At 43.5% G+C, this 21,241-nt stretch overlaps 1 protein-coding gene and 1 pseudogene across 1 annotated transcript in view; one reads left to right on the plus strand and one right to left on the minus strand.

Moving 5' to 3' along the window:
- N4BP1 (NEDD4 binding protein 1) overlaps positions 1 to 20,146 on the minus strand; it is a 75,404-nt gene extending 55,258 nt beyond the window's left edge. Inside the window, exon 1 of the mRNA XM_007992590.3 lies at positions 19,740 to 20,146. Coding sequence (XP_007990781.3) covers positions 19,740 to 19,937 — 198 coding nt within the window. The 5' untranslated portion in view covers positions 19,938 to 20,146. The remainder of the gene's footprint in view (positions 1 to 19,739) is intronic.
- Positions 9,864 to 11,273, plus strand: LOC103232490 (probable ribosome biogenesis protein RLP24 pseudogene; annotated as a pseudogene).
- Positions 20,147 to 21,241: the final 1,095 nt, after the last annotated feature.

Genomic DNA, 21,241 nt, shown 5'->3' on the forward strand with positions numbered 1-21,241 from the left:
TGTCTTGGTTCGGCTCCTTTGGGGTCTCAGTTGGCTCTCCCTAATTAGTAGGAAGAGTCTTAGTTAGAGAGACTTCTCCTCAATCCAGAAGATTTAGGGGAGATTTCTCAGACAGAGAATAGGAGGATAGTTTGGAAGGGGTACTCTGGAATTCTTGGTTAGGGATCTTGATTTGGAAGCCCTTCTGCTTGTTTTGTCTTTGTGTATGTTTCTGTATATGGTGGCAATCTCTGAAGGAACTGCTGACAGAAGTCAAAAATTATCTTGAGCAGTTAAAAGCCTTTGCGAGCTTGAAATTGGCTCCTCTAGGCACCTTCTGGGAAGAGCAATAGAACCTACTGAATGTTGTAACTCAGTAGACAAGGCTTTTGTCTTTTGACAGGGGCAGCCCCAGTTGAATTCTTGGCTTCAGAAACGATTCCTTTCTGGTTATTTGTGTAACTTTGCCACTTTTTGAGGGTCCTACCCCCACTCCAATGGCTAGCTTCTGATTTCCTGTCTTAAATTTTTCTTTCTCCAAGCTATCCTTGGGAAGATTCTAAATCTTGTAAAAGGAAGCTGCTTACCATCTCTTTGAAACACATTATGGGTCCATGGTTAAGTTATAACCTTAGCTAAAATTTATTAATTTCACATGAGAAGTTAGCTGTGGCAAAGTTCAAAAGCCAGAAATATTGACTGTCCTGGCTAGAGTCTGACAATAAGAGATTTAAACAAAAAAAATTTTTAAAAGAGCTCTATGGTTAAAATCAACTTAATTAAAAATGGATATCCAAGCTATATATATTTTAAAACACCTTTTTTTTTTTCTTCTTGGATATTGGTTGTTTTTGAAAAAAAGTTTTTTTCTTCTCAGTCAACTGAATTATTTCTCTACTTTGCCCTCCTGATACCCACATGAGAGAACTTAAGATAATTTCTATAATTTCTAACAGCTTCCATTTTGGAAAAAAAAAAAACAAAACAAAACCTGTTTTCCTCACGGAACCCCATGAGTTGAAAATGGATAGATTGCTCTCAAAATCTAAGGCTCTATTCAGCTTTACATTATGTTACCTGACATTCTTTTTTTTTTTTTTTTCCTCAAGTTTTGGGGGTATCAGAAATTACTCTGCATTATGAGAGAGGTTTTAGTCTTGGTGTGTAATAACTAGGTACAAAATATACTTTAAGGGATGGCTAATAACAGTTATGGAGGGATATTTGGCTCACTGCATGCTTTAATCAAAAAAGCATGCTCTTGGCCACCTGGAAGGTAAGGAGGAAAAATCCCCACCCTCTAATGAGAGATGAGACTCCCATGGGGCATGGTCTAATTACAAAATGGGCTGATTGCCAGGAGGTGAAGGTGGCAATGAGCCAAGGTCACACCACTGCACTCTAGCCTGGGTGGCAGGGCAAGATTCCATCACAAAAAAAAAACAAAAATAAGGCCGGGCGCGGTGGCTCAAGCCTGTAATCCTAGCACTTTGGGAGGCCGAGACGGGTGGATCACGAGGTCAGGAGATCGAGACCATCCTGGCTAACACGGTGAAACCCCGTCTCTACTAAAAAATACAAAAATCTAGCCAGGCGAGGTGGCGGGCGCCTGTAGTCCCAGCTACTCGGGAGGCTGAGGCAGGAGAAAGGCGTAAACCCGGGAGGCGGAGCTTGCAGTGAGCTGAGATCCGGCCACTGCACTCCAGCCTGGGCGACAGAGCAAGACTCCGTCTCAAAAAAAAAAAAAAACAAAAATAAAAACAAAAACAAAATAAAATGGGCTGACTGGGTTTGGGTTGCCAGGCAATTAAATGCATGGTAAAAACATTGCACCATCTTCTCCAACAGCATTTCCCTTTTGAAAATCCGGGATGCAATATAAAAATGGGACCCTTAATTTTGAGAATGTTTTTGCTTTCCAGCTGTGCCTGCTTTTTAGGCCCTAAGAACTGCATGCTTTCCTAGCCTTGTTTCTTGAAGGGTTCTGCCCTGAAGCCAGTAATCCAACTTAAGAAACTGGCAAATGAAAAATGTTACAACTACTGGATATTCTGTCTGTGTATGTGTTGTATGTGATGTTTATATAAAAGAGCTCTGATTAACTAGCTTAAAGAAAAATAAGCACTTAAATGAGACATTTTGTCAGAAAAACTAAAACTAATGCCCTTTAGTATAACTTCAGTAATCTTTTGGTAATAAACAGTTTTAAAGATTACTGGTAAATAAAAGTATCTTCCAAATTTGGACGTTTCGTCTAAATTAGATCAAATATTAGGTTTGCTAAATGCTCTAAGGTCATAAACTGCTTCTTTAACTTTTGAAAATTTTCAATATACCTACCTCGGAGCCATTACATTCTAGGTAAGGCCTGGGGACATGTGAAAGTAGCCCCCATAAAGAAAGTATTTTATATAAAAGAATCCTGTATGGTAAATTCTTGTCCTAAAGTTAAAAGACTGGTTGTTTAAAGAGAGGGATGGTTAGGACAAGTCAGAAAGTCCAAGTATGTCATAGATGGTCTAAGTCATGAAAGGATTCATGAAAGGGAATTTATGCAAGAAATGTTGTACAATTTAAAGGTTATCAGGTCTCCTAAATACTTCATAAACTGCCACTATGACTTTACAACCTGCCTACTTTACAGCTAGGTAAAGTCTGGGGGACATGTGGAGTTAGCCAAGTCCCCTGGCTATGCTGGAAAGTCAGATCTTATCTGCACTTCTGACTGGTGTCTGTTCTAGGCTCCACACCTGGTACGTAATTACAATTGCTTACTAACCACGTTTTTCACTGAAAGTAAAAGTTGCTAACAGTTAACAGCATAACATGTATTTGAGACTACTGAAGAAACAGTTCTACGTACAAGGTGTGTAAGGAAAGTAGAATGTACTTCTGGTAAAAGATTTTAAGAAGGCATGGGAATATGAATTTCTCACCTAAGTTTAGAGGGTTAAAGGATTGTGTTAAATGAGGAAGGAAAAATCTAAAGGTTTAAACGAGTTGTGAAAGGTTTATAAAAAATTAATGTGTGTAAACATATTTGCTAAAGAGGTGTTATTCTGTTTTTCCATAAATTGAACATTGGAATAAAAGTGCAACGGAGTTTTCCTAAAACACTGTTCTGCTCTTTAACAAAAAAAATATTGTAAAGGGTTATAAAAGGTTTATAAGAATCTTACCTTATGGTCAAACTAATTAAAACTGAATAGATTTGTAAAATGCTATTAAACTAAATTTAGGCTAGGCATGGTGGCTCACGCCTGTAATCCCAGCACTTTGGGAGGCTGTGGCAGGCAGATCACCTGAGGTCAGGAGTTTGAGACTAGCCTGACCAATATGGTGAAACACCATCTCTACTAAAAATTAGCTGGGTGTGGTGGCAGCGCCTGTAGTGCCAGCTATTCAGGAGGCTGAGACAAAAGAGTTGCTTGAACCCGGTAGGCGGAGGTTGCAGTGAGCTGAGATTGTGCCACTGCCCTCCAGCCTGGGCAACAGAGCAAGACTCTGTCTCAAAAAAAAAAAAAAAAAAAAAATCACCTAGCGTTAGCATTTTAAAGATGCACTAATGCAAACATTAAATCTGGTTTTCTCTTTTGAAAAGAATTTTTATGTAACATTAAAAGATAACAAAAGGTTTTTGTTTGCCTTTTAAGTAAACTACAAAAAAGGCAGGGGGCAGTGTGGAGAGAAAAGACAAATTCAGTTGGCATCATGCCATCTTCACTGGATCTTATTGTTTGGAAAGCTGAGTCTCCTCTCTACCAGAGTAAAGGTTTTTCCTGTTTTAAAATTTGTGAGTTATCATTTTGGTTAAACGAACGACTTATGGTGACCTGGGATTCTACTTTGTGAATATCCAGTGCTGTTTTTTTGAGACAAGGTCTTGCTCTGCTGCCCAGGCTGGAGTGCAGTGGCACAATCTTGGCTCACTGCAACCTCTGCCTCCTGGATTCAAGCAATTCTCATGCCTCAGCTTCCCAAGTAGTTGGGATTATAGGCGTACACCACCACACCCAGCTAATTTTTGTATTTTTTGGTACAGACGGGGTTTCACCATGTTGGCCAGCCTGGTCTCCAACTCCTGGCCTCAAGTGAACTGCCCGCCTCGACCTCCCAAAGTGCTGGGATTGTAAGTATGACCCACTGTGCCCTTCTGATATCCAGTGTTTTCAACAAAGGAAACACTGTCAAATATAAAATGGTATTTAATTCTCTTTGGGTTATATTCATATAAATATATTATTAATATGTGTTATAAAACTGTATGAGATTCCTATAATTCTGATATGCCTCACTATATGTTATCAATAATATTACAATTGTTATGTTAATTATTGTGTGCCACAGAGGTAACAAATTTCCTTGCCAATTGTGTCTCTGACTGTGGCTGCCCTAAAATGTTTTTTCATCCACAGACAATTGTCTTGTTTTGATCCTCTTTAGAAAACGGTTTTTTTTTTTTTTTTTTGAGACGGAGTCTTGCTCTGTCGCCCGGGCTGGAGTGCAGTGGCCGGATCTCAGCTCACTGCAAGCTCCGCCTCCCGGGTTTATGCCATTCTCCTGCCTCAGCCTCCCGAGTAGTGGGGACTACAGGCGCCCGCCACCTCGCCCGGCTAGTTTTTTGTGTTTTTAGTAGATACGGGGTTTCACTGTGTTAGCCAGGATGGTCTCGATCTCCTGACCTCGTGATCCGCCCGTCTCGGCCTCCCAAAGTGCTGGGATTACAGGCTTGAGCCACCGCACCCGGCCAGAAAACGGTTTTATAATTAGCTATAAAACTTCAACAGGTGCCCCTGAATGCAAGTTTCTAATAATGCTGGAGACTGTGACATTAAAATAAAAAAAAACTTTCAGGACTCTCAGGGATAGCTAAAATATTCATGAATATCAAGCAGAACAGGAGTTAACTGAATGGACCGAACAGAAAACTGAAGTAATCTTTTTCTTCACTTTTTTTGCTTAAAAAGTTGATCCTTTTTGTTTTTTCAGAGCCAAGCGTGGTGGCTCACGCCTGTAATCCCAGCACTTTGGGAGGCTGAGGCGGGCAGATCACTTGAGGCCAGGAGTTCGAGACCAGCCTGGCCAACATGGCAAAAACCCCATCTCTACTAAAGGTACAAAAATTAGCCAGGCATTGTAGTGCAGGACTTATAATTCCAGCTATTAGGGAGGCAGGAGAATTTCTTGAACCCAGGGGGCAGAGGTTGTAGCGAGCCGAGATTGTGCCGCTGCACTCCAGCCTGGGCAACACAGTGAGACTCTGTCTCAAAAGTTTCTCCAGAATTTGGAAACTATTTGTATTTTTAACTTATGGCGATATAGTTACTTACATAAGTGCAATAAGAATGTTTTCTTTTCTAACAGGACACAATTGGAGAAACTGGTTATTTTACCAAGGCTTTGACTGGAATGGCGTGCTTTTCTTTAAGGAATCAAACTTGACTTGTAGAGCCAATAAAAGCCCCTTGGGAAAACTGACCTTACACCTTGTTGACACAGTACCTATACAGGGTTTCTGACCTGTGGTAAGTAAAGAATGTCACTTTCTGACAGGCCCAGGAGCCCCAAGTTATCTTGGGACCTCAAGAGGAGAGGAATTTACCCAACTCATAGCTATCTGAGGGTATAAACCCATGGATGGGCTTGGCTTTAAAAAAGTCTTAACTGTCCTTATGGAACTGAATTCCATCAAAGCCAATTAAAAGGCCTATGTGAGAAATAATTATTCTTGCTGTGTTCTATGGAAGAAATCAGGCCAAGTATAATAACTAAAGTTTATTTTGCAAACAAATCAGTCCTATCATGATTTGTTGCTAATAAAAATAAGGACTGGGAGAGAAAAATTGTGTTTCAAAAACTATAGTATGCCTGTTATTGTTTTTGAGTTTTTATTTTAGTTTTTTTCCTTTGCAATTTAGATTTTGGTGAGCCACAATGCCCCAAGCTAATGCTTTCAAATCTTTACTTTTTAAAACTGGAATTTGCACTCCTTACCCTAGAACTCAGTATTTATAGTACACTGTCCGCTTAAATGCTGTACTAAAACCATAGATGAGAATACTAACATCTTTGTCATGAAGCCTTGGAATCTCAGCCTGGCCTGTGTGAGTACACTCAAGACAGATGCAAAGCAGTTCCACTCCTCACTTTGGGGTCAACACCTTCCCCCACTACTCCCGGTTAGGAGAAAGAAGGCAGAGTGACTGACGGCCCTTTCCCAACTTCATAGCCCACACCTTAAGAATAAGGTGCTGTTAAACCCAAAGGGAAGGATTGAAACTGCCTTTGCAAAAACTGTAACTGAGGAAATTATGGCAGTGAAAGAGATCAGACTTGACCGACTCCATCTTGCTTCTAACATTTGAGCTGTCCTTGCTCACTCCTGGACGTAGGCTGGAACTAACCTTGGCAAGGAATTCAGTTTATGGTTTGACTCTGAAACAAAACTGATAATAGCCCTTTCCCGAAAAGACCCCCTTCTTGTCTGGGGACCAGTCTGCCTTTGCAGGACTAACAAATTAGCTACAAGATTAGACATGATGGTTTAGGGGTCATACAGCTTCTGGCTCCAAGAGTCTGAACTTCACCAAATTGCTCCTGGGGATAACATTACTAAGATCAGTGGTTGAGATATTTTGCAGACTCTGCTATCAATGGATCAGCTGACACCACCCAGTCCCACAATCTGACTCAACCCCATCTTCAGCCTGACCAATCAGCACTCCCCACTTCCCAAGCCCCTACCCGCCAAATTATCTTTAAAAACTCTGATCCCCAAATCTGGAGAAACTGATTTGAGTAGTAATAGTACCCCAGTCTCCAGCTCTGCGTGAATTACTCTTTCTCTATTGCAATTCCCATCTTGATAAATCAGCTCTGTTTAGGCAGAGGGCAAGGTGAACCCACTGGGCAGATACACTGGTATCATCCTCCTGAAAAGCCATTACTAAGACAGATTCTGAATTTAGAGTATATGAAGCTGTCCTCACAGGATTAACAAGAATTCTGGGCAGAAAGATAGTTATAATTAAGCGTTAATGAAGTTGAACTTAGACCTGCTTCCTTGTAACCGAAAGTCATGTAGCAGTAGACACTGAAAATTTGCATCCCTATTTTCCTATAGGTAAAATTTCTGACCTTAGAATCATAAGGCTTTTAAGAATTGCTTGGCTGGGCGCGGTGGCTCAAGCCTGTAATCCCAGCACTTTGGGAGGCCGAGACGGGCGGATCACGAGGTCAGGAGATCGAGACCATCCTGGCTAACACAGTGAAACCCCGTCTCTGCAAAAAAATACAAAAAAACTAGCCAGGCGACGTGGCGGGCGCCTGTAGTCCCAGCTACTCAGGAGGCTGAGGCAGGAGATTGGCGTGAACCCGGGAGGCGGAGCTTGCAGTGAGCCGAGATTGCGCCACTGCACTCAGCTTGGGCCACAGGGCGAGACTCCGTCTCAAAAAAAAAAAAAAAAAGAATTGCTTAGGATGTTTTTCAGATGTCAAATTCCAGCAGAACAGCTAATGCTAACTGGTTTGACCACCCCCAGAGAGGAACAGAATCAGCATGAGAATACAGCTGCTTCTTCAACCTGTCCCATGACTTCACCCTGCACTCTAACCAATGAATGATCTCTACACTTTGGCCCACTTCAAAACCTTTGAACACCCTAACGTCCCAAACCCCTTAGGGAGTCAGAGTTGAGGTTTCCTCATGTCTCGTCATTTAGTGGCCCTACAAATAAACCTCTTTTTCTACTGCAACCCAGTGTCTGTGCATATTGACTTGCTGTGGACATGAGGCAACAAATCTATGCATGCATAAGCTTCTGTATAATGCTGCAAAGTGGAGAAAAGTTTTGGTGGATGCAGAATGCATAGCTCACAATGGAACAATTACATGGCTATACATGATCCAGACAAACGTCGTTATTCCTGAGCAAACAGCCAGGCTGGTGGACTAGATAAAAGGCTCCCCTGAGAAGGGGGACTACCCAACTCCCTCTATAAATGCCAAGTGGAACATCCCAGACAAAGCAACTGATGTGCATGCCTTATGGGACTGGCTTTAAAATGACTGGGACACTCGTTCAGCAAATATGCCTGCTTCCCAGGTCTTTTAAGAATTGCTTAAGATGTTTTTCTCAGGAAATTGGTAAGTGCTGTGCTTAAGGGTGTCCTTTAGGGTGGAACCCCTCACATAACCTTACTGCTGCAAAACCACAAAATTGAGGAAGCCAATATCAGGTTGCTTCCTTAGCTTCATTAGGTCTTACAGACACGAATAAAAACATTAATTAACAAAAGAATGGCAAAAGGCAGGGAGGAGAGTCAAAAGACTCCTTCCAGGAAAATTTTTACGGGATCATTAACAAGGTGAGTAAAAAATCATTGATGGGGTGATACAAAAAAAGAAAAGAAGGTGGAGAGTCACAGGACTCCTCTCAGCAGGTTGGTTATTAAGAAATGGCATGAATAAAATGAAATTAATGAGACTCAAACAAAGATTTAATACAACATTACTGAAAAATAAGGTAGGTCTAAGGAAGCCCCTCTTGGTCGCTCAATTTGTCCCACGCTGGAGAAATTTAAAGTCAGAAGGCAAAGATTACAATGAGAAATCTGATCTGAAATTGCCTAGGGAGATTAATCAAGGCAAAAATTGATAAAGCGCAAGGGTCCCTTTGCTTACCCTCTGGCCGGGGACTCAGAGCCTCTGCACACAAGTGGGTAAAACCTTCGGGGGTGGTGAAGATAAATCCCTGAAACTCCTTGATATAAGGAGTCCTATGATCCACTGGTGAAGAAAGCCCCGACTAGGGCTACTAGATTGGGAGAATATGAAAAGGTAAGCGTTGACAGGATTATATAAACTGGAATGGTAACAAATAGGCTTTAAGTTAAAAAGCTGTATCTCCTTTACTTGAATGTTTTATGGAAACGGATGTTACGTCTGGTGGGGAAACACTTCCCCTACCTAGTATTGTAAAACCAAAACCTGTTCATGAAGTCCTAACAGAGGCTAAAGTTAGGAAAGGAAAGTTGATGGAATTAGGGTACAAGCTTGGAGAACTGGTATATCTGAGTGGCATACTGGATTAACAACTATAATTTTTCCTTTCTTTCTAATATCACTTCAATTCCCACTGCCCCCACCCCTCATCCCCATCTGATACCGGGGTCACAGGACCAGGGCTGCAACTACAGTTGCACTAAGCATGGATGACTCCTAAGCAAGTAACTGCAACTGTTTTTAAAACCTATGTCAGAATTCCTAAGGAGCTAATGGGGGTATGGTTGTTTCTTCACAAATTTTGGCAAAATAGAGGCTAAGAGGAAAACTCCCACACATCTCGTGTCAGAAGCATGTTAGAGTCTGCATAAGCAGGAGAAACTGAGTCAGTTATTCCTACATTCTCACAAGGACATTCACCAGTTTTTGCACCCAAATCTAGCAATCTTATTCTAATACCGTTTTTTCAGCACCTATACTCTTTTCCTCCAATGCTCCTTGAACCAGTTTTCCAATCCAGCTGGTTCCCTCACAAATGAGTTAAATGAATGCTTGCTATATGCTCACTTTTTTTTTTTTTGTATTTTTAGTAGAGATGGGATTTCACTGTGTTAACCAGGATGGTCTTGATCTCCTGACCTCATGATCTGCCCACTTCAGCCTCCCAAAGTGTTAGGATTACAGGCGTGAGCCACCGCGCTGGCTTATGCTCACTTTTTAGGAATTGAAATTTTTAAAACAAATGGAAAATAATGTAATCATATTTTGTTCAGGGTAGCGATGTGCCTAGGTAAAACTGAACATTTCATAGCTTGCTTTACTACTAGTGGTCACATGATATAGTTCCAGCCAACTAGAGGTAAGCAGAAACCTGCTAGGGTTTTCTGGAAAACTGTTACCTCCTCTTCCATCCTTCCTTCTTGAGAGACCTGATGGCTGGAGCTGCAGTGGTCATTTTGTGACCATAAGGGTAAAGTGTGTAATCATTACTCACTCTTGGACTGCCTATTTAGACTTTTTAAATGAAAGAAAACCCTTATTTTGTATAGGTTTCTATTATTACAGGTAAATTCATTACCTAATAGAGATATATCAATTTTCATTAACCTACCTATTATAACAAACTAACAATTTCATTTTCTTAATTTAAAAAATACCAGGGTCAAGAATGAAACATACTGTGAATTAAATATGCTGATTCTTCTCAAGCTTGGCATTTGGTTGGTGGGGACCCATGCAGGTCCAACATGTGTATCAAGAAGTGTTATTTCTGTTCGGGCCCATCTATCCTGGCCATGGCATGATGTTCATCTGCAACAATTGCAAGGTGTTCGGATTTTGTAAATCTAAATCTCATAAAAACTTTAAAAAGCACAATCCTCGCAAAGTTAGATGGACCAAAGCATTCCGGAAAGCAGGTGGCAAAGAGCTTACAGCGGATAATTCATTTGAATATGAAAAACATAGAAATGAAACCATCAAATACCAGTGAAAGCTATGGAATAAAACTACTGAAGCAATGAAGAGAGTTGAAGAGATCAAACAGAAATGCCAAGCTAAATTTATAACGAACAGATTGAAGAAAAACAAAGAGCTACAGAAAGTTCAGGATATCAAAGAAGTCAAGCAAAACATACACCTTATCCGAGCCCCTCTTGCAGGCAAAGGGAAGCAGTTGGAAGAGAAAACAGTACAGCAGTTACAAGAGGATGCGGATATTGAAGATGCTTCTTAAAAATCTCTGTAATCATTTCTTTTATGTACATTTGAAAATGCCCTTTGGATACCTGGAACTGCTAAATTATTTATTTTTTACATAAGATCACTTAAATGAGAAGTGATTAAAATATATCTTTCCTACACTGCCATCTACAAAACATCAGATATTACAGATGTTAGCTTGCATCTCAGTGTTAAATCTTCACTGATAGATATGTAAATCATGAAAATTCTACTTATAACTATAGAAGTGAATTGTGGACATAAATGGTTATGCCAAAATGGCACGAGGCAGCATTTGTATAATAACTAATGAAAAAAATCATGGCTAGAGATACATAAAATAAAATATTATTTGCAGCCAAATATTCCCTTTATTCATCCTATGGAAAGGCAGATACAACAAGGAACTAACAGTTTGTATGACAGTGTCAAATATTATTTTGATTTTAGTATTTCCTGTTTTGGTTTATTTGCATCTTAGAAGAGCATAATGGCATTGTTTGATGAAGCTTAATTATGCTGGACTGTTTTGACCTGGTTTAATCGTTCTGATAGGTAGTTGTGGATGTTGGCAATTAGAACTGAATAATCTTTGGCTGGAATGGCACCACATGCTTCAATTTCCACGTTGGAGAATACTCAGTTCTAACTTGTTATTCCTGGTAGAACAAACTTTATTTTTCTAGCCTAGCAATGATCTAGAAGCAGAGGAATCCCAGTGCCTTTTAAAAGTTATTATGTAGTTTTCCTTTTAAAAGCCCCTGTTTTTGGAAAGTAGAATTTACGGGTACAACATCTGTTCATTATTTGCACATAAAATAATACCATTTAAAAAGTTAAAAAAAAAAAAAAGTGCTGATTCAAGAATGGATAAAGATCCCAGAAGACTGGTAGGTAATTCAATCAAAAGATGCTATAATCACAAATTACTTTCATACTTTCAGACGTGAATTTATTCCTACAGCTCTTATTCATCAAGTAATGTAAATTAATAATTCTGTCAGCACTAAGACCGAACGAAACCGGAATCTTTCTTAAAAAAAGGTGTTTTTTTGTAGCTGTTATTTTATGTTTTTTTTGTCTTTAAGAGACAAGATCTTGCTCTGTTACCCAGGCTGGAGTACAGTGGTACAATCATGGCTCACTACAGACTTAGAACTACTGGACTCAAGCAATCCTACTGCCTCAGCCTCCTAAGTAGCTAGGACTACAAGCACATGCCACCAACCCAGCTAAATTCAGTTTCTTTAAGCCAAAAAAATTCCTTTATGTTGTTTCCATATGAAAAACTGATTTTTGGCCAGGTGCAGTGGCTCATGCCTGTAATCCTACCACTCTGGGAGGCCAAGGCAGGCAGATCACTTGAGGTCAGAAGTTCAAGATCAGCCTGGCCAACATGGTGAAACCCTGTCTCTACCAAAAAACACAAAAATTAGCTGGGCATGGTGGCGCACGCCTGAACTCCCAGCTAACCAGGAGGCTGAGGTGGGAGAATCACTTGAACCCAAAAGGCAGAGGTTGCAGTGAGCCGAGATCATGCCACTGCACTCCAGCCTGGGCGACAGAGTGAGATCCTGTCTCAAAAAACAAAAAACAAACAACAACAACAACAAAAATAACACAACAACAAAAAACTGATTTTACAAAAAGTTTTTAAATTAATTACTGTAAGGATATCCCCCCTACAATTTTGTTCTTGAAACTCAAGACTGCCAGCCTTCTATGATTACATCAATTTCATAAAAAGCCAACACAGAACAAGATGTGGTCCTTGATTTAATTACAATCCTACAATACTGGCTGGGAAATGGACAAGAAAGAGGAAGCTACAGACAATCACTTCTGACCCGAGCATAAGCAATACCAGTATCCCTTATTTCGACATTCTGGTATAACCCCAAAATGTTAGCCCTAAGAAGAGACTGACTGAACAAACCACTCTTTCTTAAGAAGATGATCTTCACAACCACGGTGAGTAAAAAATATTCTGGGAAGTGCAAAAAGGCCACCAACCTTCTTCCTAGTAAAATCAAAACAGAAACTCCATGTCACTACCCAGTGTTACATCTATGAATTCTTTCCTTCATGAACAAATCAATTGTTCAAGAATTCATGAAAAAATCAATTGTTCAAGAATTCATGAAACCCACCTGGGCAACATGAGGAAACCCCATCTCTTTTTTAAAAAAAAAAAAAAAAAGCCCAGCATGGTGGCTCGTGCCTACAGTCCCAGCTACTCAGAAGGCTGATGTGGGAGGATCACTTGAGCCTGGGAGGGCAAGGCTGCAGGGAGCTGAGATTACACCATTGCTCTCCAGCCGGGTGACAGAACCAAATCCTATCTCACACACACACAGATGAAACCAGGTACCAGGCTCTTCTAACTGAAAGGGTAGTAAAACAGTACCTGGTCAACTTGAACCCTCTGAAGTCAGTACTGCAATAAGCCACTTCTACTTTAATTACTTTTTTTTTCATTCTTACCTTACTCCATAAAAACGTAAGTAAAACTGGGAAAAGGTCAATTACTAGCTGTTCTTAAACACCCTCTCTTTTTCTCACAAATTAAAAATGGACTGGGTGGTAGCCTGCCTGAGTTTCATGGGTGTACTGTAACTTCAACGTTTTAAGACTAAGTAGTCCTCCCCAGGACTCTGCTTTAAGTCCTCCAGGCTCGTACTGTTTAGGGCACTGGGGTAGGCCTCTGGGTGGCTACTCACTGCCATCAAGTAATGCCTGAAGCTAAGCATCAACTGATGGGCAGCCGTGGTCAGCAAACTCCACACCTTAAAAGTTCATGGAGACCCCAAACAAGCAGCTGTGCCATTTACTTCCAATTACTTCTTTTATCTCTTAACCAGCCAGGCTTCACTGACTGTTAGCACCCAGTTTCTTGCTATGGACTTCAGTGACCCCAGCATAGCACTAGCTCCAGATACTTCACATTGTCATCTCCTCTATTTTCTCACTTCTCTAAGATGTATGGAACACTTGCAGCTCACCCACAACTACCGAGGCACCCCTTGGCCCTCAGAGTCATCCTCAGAATTCCTTTACATCCAAGATTCCAAGCTCTGAAATTACTCTGATTACAACCTCCAGAATTCTCCAATACTTAATTTTCCTGTGTGCACGACCCTCTGGGTTTCAGAGGGCACAGGGTCGAAGGTCTTGTCCCTCCCTTAATCCTCGCGGCTCATTCCGCCCTTTCTGCTTTCATCTGTTTCCCTGTCCTAGCTTGAACAAGGCTGACCTCTTCAAAAATATTTCCTGGGCCCCAGTGTGCCTTGCTCTATTGTACTTCAGACCCCCTTACCTCCAATCTTTGTGTACTGGCATCACAAACCTCTTGAGTAGGGGAAAACATTACCTACTTGAGAGTTTCTGGCTCAAGTGACACTGTAAGTTCATACTATCTAACCTTCCTTGGTCTTTACTTCATCCCAGTCCTTTTTATGTTTTCAGTCTGCAGCAGTTCCACTGCACCTAACACATCCCACTGTTTCGGAGCTCTTGCACTCCCTCTCTGGGGATGAACTAGCACTGAGACTGTACTGTATGCCACTGGAGCCTTCAACTGCCCTCTTCAAGTATTAGAAACATATGGGCTAGGCATGGTGGCTCATGCTTGTAATCCTAGCACTTTGGAATCCTGAGGTGGGAGGATCATTTGAGCCCGGGAATTCAAGATTAGCCAGGGCAGCATAGTGAGATGCCATCTCTACCAAAAATACAAAAATACACCATGGGCATGGTGGCACATGCCTGTAGTCCCAGCTGCTCAGGAGGCTAAGAGGATCGCTTGAGCCTGGGAGGCAGAGGTTTCAGTGAGCTGAGATCACACCACTGCACTCTAGCCTGGAGACCCTGTCTCAAAAAGGCAGTCCAAAGCTCAGGTCAAAAAAATAAATAAACAAACAAATAAAAACAAAGCTCAGGTCCCCGGACATGTTTTGTTTGGCATATATAACTGTTTTTTCGAATATGTAGTTTAAAAATATTTTACTCACATAATTCGATGTGTATGATTTTAAAAATGTAAATTAGCAGCCACTTAAAGAAATACAATGTTATACATAATTAAATCTGGACTCCTTGCTTCTCTTAGATAATGAGAACACTGGACATCACTGAGCCCCACTGTGTAACCGACTAATGCGATACACATGGGAATCTGCCCTCTCCAACAGGGCCCTGTGCCTTCGTTCATCACAGTCCCTCCTCCTGACCATCTCACTTCCCTACACAGGTTCCCTGCCTGGTTCTCATGAAGCACTCTGAGTTTGTGGCTCTTTGATCTAAAAGAAGGGTTCTTTTTTTTCTCTTGAGACGGAGTTTTGCTCTTGTTGCCCAGGCTGGTGTACAATGGCGCGATCTTGGCTCACCGCAACCTCCATTTCCCTGGTTGAAGCAATTCTCCTGCCTCAGCCTCCTGAATAGCTGGGATTACAGGCATGCGCCACCCCACCTGGCTAATTTTGTAATGTTAGTAGAGACAGGGTTTCTCCATGTTGGTCAGGCTGGTCTTGAACTCCCGACCTCAGGTGATCAGACCACCTCAGCCTCCCAGGGTGCTGGGATTACAGGCATGAGCCACTGTGCCTGGCCTAAAAGAAGAATTCTAACTCGTCTCACTCCTCAACCTCATCCCTTTCCACCACTGTTCACAGGGAGGGTCCCACCTCTGTTTCTTCACTTTAATCTCTATTTGCCAATGAGGCAACAGCTGGCTAGTACCTCCCTTTCGTCTCTGAAATTCAATCCTCACACTCCTTTGTTTCCAAGATGTCTTCCAGCACTGACTTCAGTCCCCTCTCTTTGGGCCCCCTATGGACACTGCCCTCTTAAAAGGACTTCTTCTCACTCTTAGACATTGCCTCTCTAGCCCCTGTATTAATGCCAAATTGCACAAAAGTTGCTCAACCCTTATTCTCAATTTCTGTACTCATACTATGGAAAACCAGCAACAGACCACACTGAGCAGCCCCAGTCCAGAGGTGTAAACACTGAGACATTTGTGGAAATGTAAATCTCTCATGTCCTCCTAACTCTTCCATGACTCTTCACTGACTACCTGCAGCGTAAAATCCATGTTCCGCAGCAGGCCCCAAGCACTTTGATGTGTGACGCAACTGCCCTCTTTCATGCCCCTGTGATTGCGCACAGCTTCTTCCCTCTGCCAGGAGCTCCCTGCTCCCTAGGAAACCAGCTGGCAGAGCAACCCTTCCATTCCTGTGCTACAGAAACACCTTGCACACATTGCAGTTGTTATATGTATCACACTTTACTGTATCTTCCCCATGTCTGTCTCCCCTAAGAGGCAACGGGATCCTTGAGGTCAAGGGGTAACCGTCAGTATACTCCTTGGCACCAGAGTTTTCCTTAAATGTTGACAAGCTGGTAGCCCCACCAGTCAACAGGTCAAACAACTTAACCATCCCTCCTGCCACCTGGCTTAAAACCGACCCCTAAATCCCTACATCCACACAGCTGCCCTGTCCCTGTGAAAACCTTGCCACCCCTGCCCCCCTTATGCCCAAGGCTAACTTGCAACAATGTTCCTTCCACTGTTGGTCTTCTGTTTCAGGAAGATTCCATGCTTCTCAAAATCCTCACTGATTCTCTATTAAATAAGGTCCAATGACCTCAGCCTGACATTTTGGTACCTCAGGCTTCATCTTTCACAGGAGCACCTGGATACCGTTTACCATGACACTCCATGTTTTCTGGGCCTTTGCTCCACAACCACCTCTGGAAGGTCAGGTACCTGGGAATATCTGGCTCTTCAAAGGCCAGCTGAAGTACTGCTTCCTACAACAAATCTTCCCTTTAACAAAAGTGGCCACTGGTACAGAGTCAGTGCCTGTTTTTCAACCTGCATGGGCACTATCACTGTCAACTAGCAGTTTCCATTTCACCCCTCTGCAGTCAATGGAGGCCCACCTAACTAAGCTCTACATTCTCCTCTACTCTATCATTTGCAAAAGGCAGTGAATTAACATTTTAAAGGCAAAACACAAGTAAACCACGTGGTGGGACACAAGACACTTCACCTCATCTTATTTTGAGCAGAGACGCTATAATTGAAAAACTCTTTTTTACTCTAAATCTTCCTTCCTCTAAATCTGCTGCTCTTCCACAGCCTAACTTAAAATATTACAGACATTGAATCAAATTTGCTTTCCTGTTCTTAGTTTTTAAAATCAAGATAATGGTTTTCTCTTCCTTCAAGAAAGTAAAACAAACTCTAAAACAAATTCAGAACAAAAAAGCCCTGATTGTGGCATTCAACTCTTACCCATGAGTCTCAAGGGGAGAAAAAAAAAAATGTCTTACAAGTGGGAGGGTTGACTTATGAGTAATACATATCACAAAGATCAACAAGCAGGAGCACATACTAGCAAGAAACTGTAAGACACACCTTTCCCAGACAGCCTGGCTGAACTGTGTGGCAAGGACAGCCAAGAAAACTGGCACTGGGAAGGTCTGGCAGGACCAGCAGGGCTCTTCTGTAGAGCAAAGGAGTCATTCTCCAGGCTTGCGATGAATCTTGAGCAAAAGCAGAACCCAGAGCAGGCAGAACGCACAGCAAAGGCAGAGACTACTACAGTGGAGGTTTAAGCTGAAAGGTGCTAAACCAGAACATTGGAAAAATAAAGTGGGGTTGGATTAATGTAAGTCAGAGGAGGAGTTTAGGCTGAATGAGACAGGTGACAGGAGGCTCTAGTAGGTTCCAGGGCAGGAGAATGACTTTCTGCAGGAGGATTACTCTAATACAAATTGAACCAGGGAGGGAGGGAGCAATGAATGAATAAAGGCAATGGAGCAAGGGAGGGGACACACAGTAATGAAAGTCTTAACTGCAGCAAACACAATAGAAAGGAAAGGAACGAATGCACGTAAGAGATTTTCAGAAGAAAAAGCAGGACTTAATCATGTCAAGCGTTTAAGCCCTGAGACGTGCAGAAGATTGGATACCTGGGGAGAATGGACAAAGGGGAATGCGCCTTAGACCAGCTGTCTGCAATCCAACTGACTAAAAAAGTTAAGCCCAGGAAAGCAAACTTGGTTCTACATCTACAATGTTGGCTTTTTGTTTTGTTTTGTTTGAGAGGGAGTCTCGCGCTGTCGCCCAGACTGGAGTGCAGTGGCGCGATCTCGGCTCACAGCAACCTCTGCCTTCCGGGTTCAAGCGATTCTCCTGCCTCAGCCTCCTGAGTAGCTGGGACTACAGGCGCGAGACACCGTGCCAGGCTAATTTTTTGTATTTTTAGTAGAGACGCCACTGCACTCCAGTGCTGATGACAGAGACCCTGTCTCAAATAGAAAAAAACAGGTAAACATACATCCTTTCTTTCTGACATTCTCCAAGCGTTTTATTACTATTAATGGTTTTTTTCCGAATCTCAAGAGGAACACGGTTTTTACCGTGTTACCCAGGACGGTCTCGATCTCCTGATCCACCTGCGTCGGCCTCCCAAAGTGCTAGGATTACAGGCGTAAACTACCGCGCCCAGCCTAAAATGTTTTAAGTTAAGCTGTGAAGAACTATACAGCTGAATGCCCTGTCTCCTCTAAGCATGTTTAAAGCAAACACTCACGATTTTTTGTTAAATCTAAGAACATCAGGAGATATGACTACTCAGATTCAAGGACACTGACATTTGTCAAGTAGGATGCAAAAAGAGGGCTCTTCCTGCCCACCCCGCAGACAGGGCTCATCGTATGAAAGGCAAGTATCGAGAACGAAGGCTCTGGAAACAAACTCCTTAGGTCTGAATCCTGCTGCCCTACTTAGGAGATGGAAAAACCTAGAAAAACTTGGTTACCTAGGAGGAGGAACATACTGTGTTGCTTTTTGGTTTGCAAAGGGAGGGAAGTAGATAGAGGTACTGAAGAGGTCTGAAATGCTGATTTAGGCAGAAGGTGAGTCACCACTTTGAGTTTCAGTTTCCCCAGCTGTTAATTAAAAAAAAAAAAAAAAAAAAAAAAGACAGCGGGGTGGTGGTGGGGAGGATAAAATCTACCTTATTAGAAGCCATTAAGGACTGCAAATTCCTTCTGAAGTAACCTCTGATGTTCTATAAGCGTTATGTAAATGTTAGTTGTACGTAATATCGATACAAGGAATAATGCTGTTTTTTAACATATTAAATATCAGGCCGGGCGCCGTGGCTCCCGCGTGTAGTCCCAGCACTTTGGGCGACAGAGGTGGGAGGATGACTTGAGTCCAGGAGTTCGAGACCTGCCCGGGCAACATAGTGAAATCTCGTCACTACAAAACAAACAAACAAACAAACAACAACAAAAAAAATGAGCTGGGCGTGGTGGCGCGCTCCTGCGGTCTTAGCTCCTCGGGAGGCTGAGGTGGGAGGATCACTTGAGCCCGGAAAGTCGAGGCTGCAGTGAACTGAGATCGCGCCACACTGCACTCCAGTGTGGGTGACAGAGTGAGACCCTGTCTCAAATAGAAAAAAATAGGTAAATAAACATACATCCTTTCTTTCTGACATTCTCCGAGCGTTTTATTACTATTAATGTTTTTTTTTTTGCCGATTCTCAAGGGGAACTGAGATCCCAAAAAGGCTCAGAACAGCAGTAGTGGAGGCCCGGGGCTGGGGGATAAAGGCTTAGGTGGTGGATAACGAGGCTGCGGGCCCAGCACCAGGCCTTGCGTACCATCCTGGTGGCCGGGGAACAGATAACAACAAGCGACATGCGCAGCGCGCCCGGTCCGTGCCACAAGCTATGCCCGCGCTTCATGCACATCCCCCACTTTCATCCTTGCGACAGCCCTCTGAGGTAGGTACTTTCGTCAGCGCCACTTTACAAATGGGGAAACTAAGGCTCCGGGGATCAAGCCGCTAAGCAAGGTCACATGGCTCGCGAGCCGAGAAGGCAGGTTCGCGGACTCCTGAGACTGCGTTCCCAACCCCGGCGCATCGCGGAGGACGACGGGGGCGGGGAGGAGCGGGCACCCGGAGACCCAGACCGATCCAGGCCGCGGGCGCGCGGGGGCGGCGGCCAGACTCACCTTGGCGCTGTGCACCGCCTCCTGCGCCCCGCAGAGCTGCAGCCAGATGCGCGCGGGCAGCGGCTCCTCAGCCCCTAGCGCGCCGAGCACTGCAAGGTTTACGCCGAATAGGCCCTCGATACGGCCGCGGCTCTGCTCCAGCAGCTCCGCCTTCTCGGCTGGCGCAGTGAACTCGTCCAGTACCGCCCGGGCCGCCATGGCGGGCGCGGCCTCCCGCGGCGGCGCCGGGGGCCGGCGGCGGCGACGCCCCCTCAGCTTGCTGCCGCTGCTCCCAAGCCAGTCAGGCGGCGTCGGCCGTTCCTGGCCGCCTCGCCCCCGCCCGCACCCCGCCGCCCGCCCTCAGGCCCGGCTATACCATCCCGCCACGACCGCAGCAGCTTGGCAACTGCTGGCAGAGAACCCCTCCGCCCCTTTGCCGCCGCCGCCGCCGCGGGCCGGGCCCTGCCGCCGCGCATGCGCCCCAGTCGAAGCCGTCATTGAGGTTCGCCGCCCCCTAGGGGAAGGGAGGTGGGTGTGGGCGACGGAAGTTGACGTCACCCACAGTGGCCATGTTGGTTGAGAGTAAAGGGATGGTTCTGGAGGCCTGGGCGGACTTCTTTCATGAGGGCAAAGTGCTTTTGGGGAATCTGGTGGATGTAAATGTATGGGTTTATAGCTGGGGAAACTTAATTGCCAGGAGGCGAGACTGAGAGTGTCACACAGGGATTGGACTTGACCTTAGACATCTTGACGCTCAAACCAGGATTCTAGCAGTTGAGTTATTCAGTTTCACATTAATCCACAAGCAGATGGGATCTTTCTCTCTCTGTTTCTTCCCTTCCTCCCTACCCTGTTACCTTCTTAGCTGCCCTTCTCACTTTTTTCTCTTTCCCTCTTTCAGTAAAAATGGTAGCAAGAAGAGAAGAAAATGGTCATACTTACGGAGAATTGAAAAGCAAAAAAATGATTAAGATACATTCAAGAAGGCCGGGAGTGGTGGCTTACGCCTGTAATCCCAGCACTTTGGGGGACAGAGGCCGGGGGATCACCCGAGGTCGGGAGTTCAAGACTAGCCTGACCAAGATGGAGAAACCCTGTCTCTGCTTTAAAAAAATAAAATAAAATAAAATAAAATAAAATAAAATAAAATAAAATAATTAGCAAGGCATGGTATCCCAGCTACTAGGGAGGCTGAGGCAGGAGAATCACTTGAACCCTGGAGGCAGAGGTTGTGTGTGGTGAGCAAAGATCACGCCATTGCACTCCAGCCTGGGCGACAAGAGCAAAATTCCGTCTCAAAAAAAAAAAAAAAAAAAAAAAAAAAAAAAAAAAAAAATTCAGGAGAGTGATTTCTGTGAGGGAAGAAAGGGGATATGTTATGGGAGTAGCCCCAAAAGTGGGAGTTTGGGGGCTCACTCATGATCTTACCTGGGACTGGGGCAAATAAACCCTAACTCCTCTCCAGGTCTGTTTTCTGATCTGTAAAATAAAAGGCTACACGCAATTATTTCTAAGGCCTTTTC

Source organism: Chlorocebus sabaeus, chromosome 5, assembly GCF_047675955.1.
Source record: "Chlorocebus sabaeus isolate Y175 chromosome 5, mChlSab1.0.hap1, whole genome shotgun sequence".
NCBI classification, from domain to species: Eukaryota; Metazoa; Chordata; class Mammalia; order Primates; family Cercopithecidae; genus Chlorocebus; species Chlorocebus sabaeus.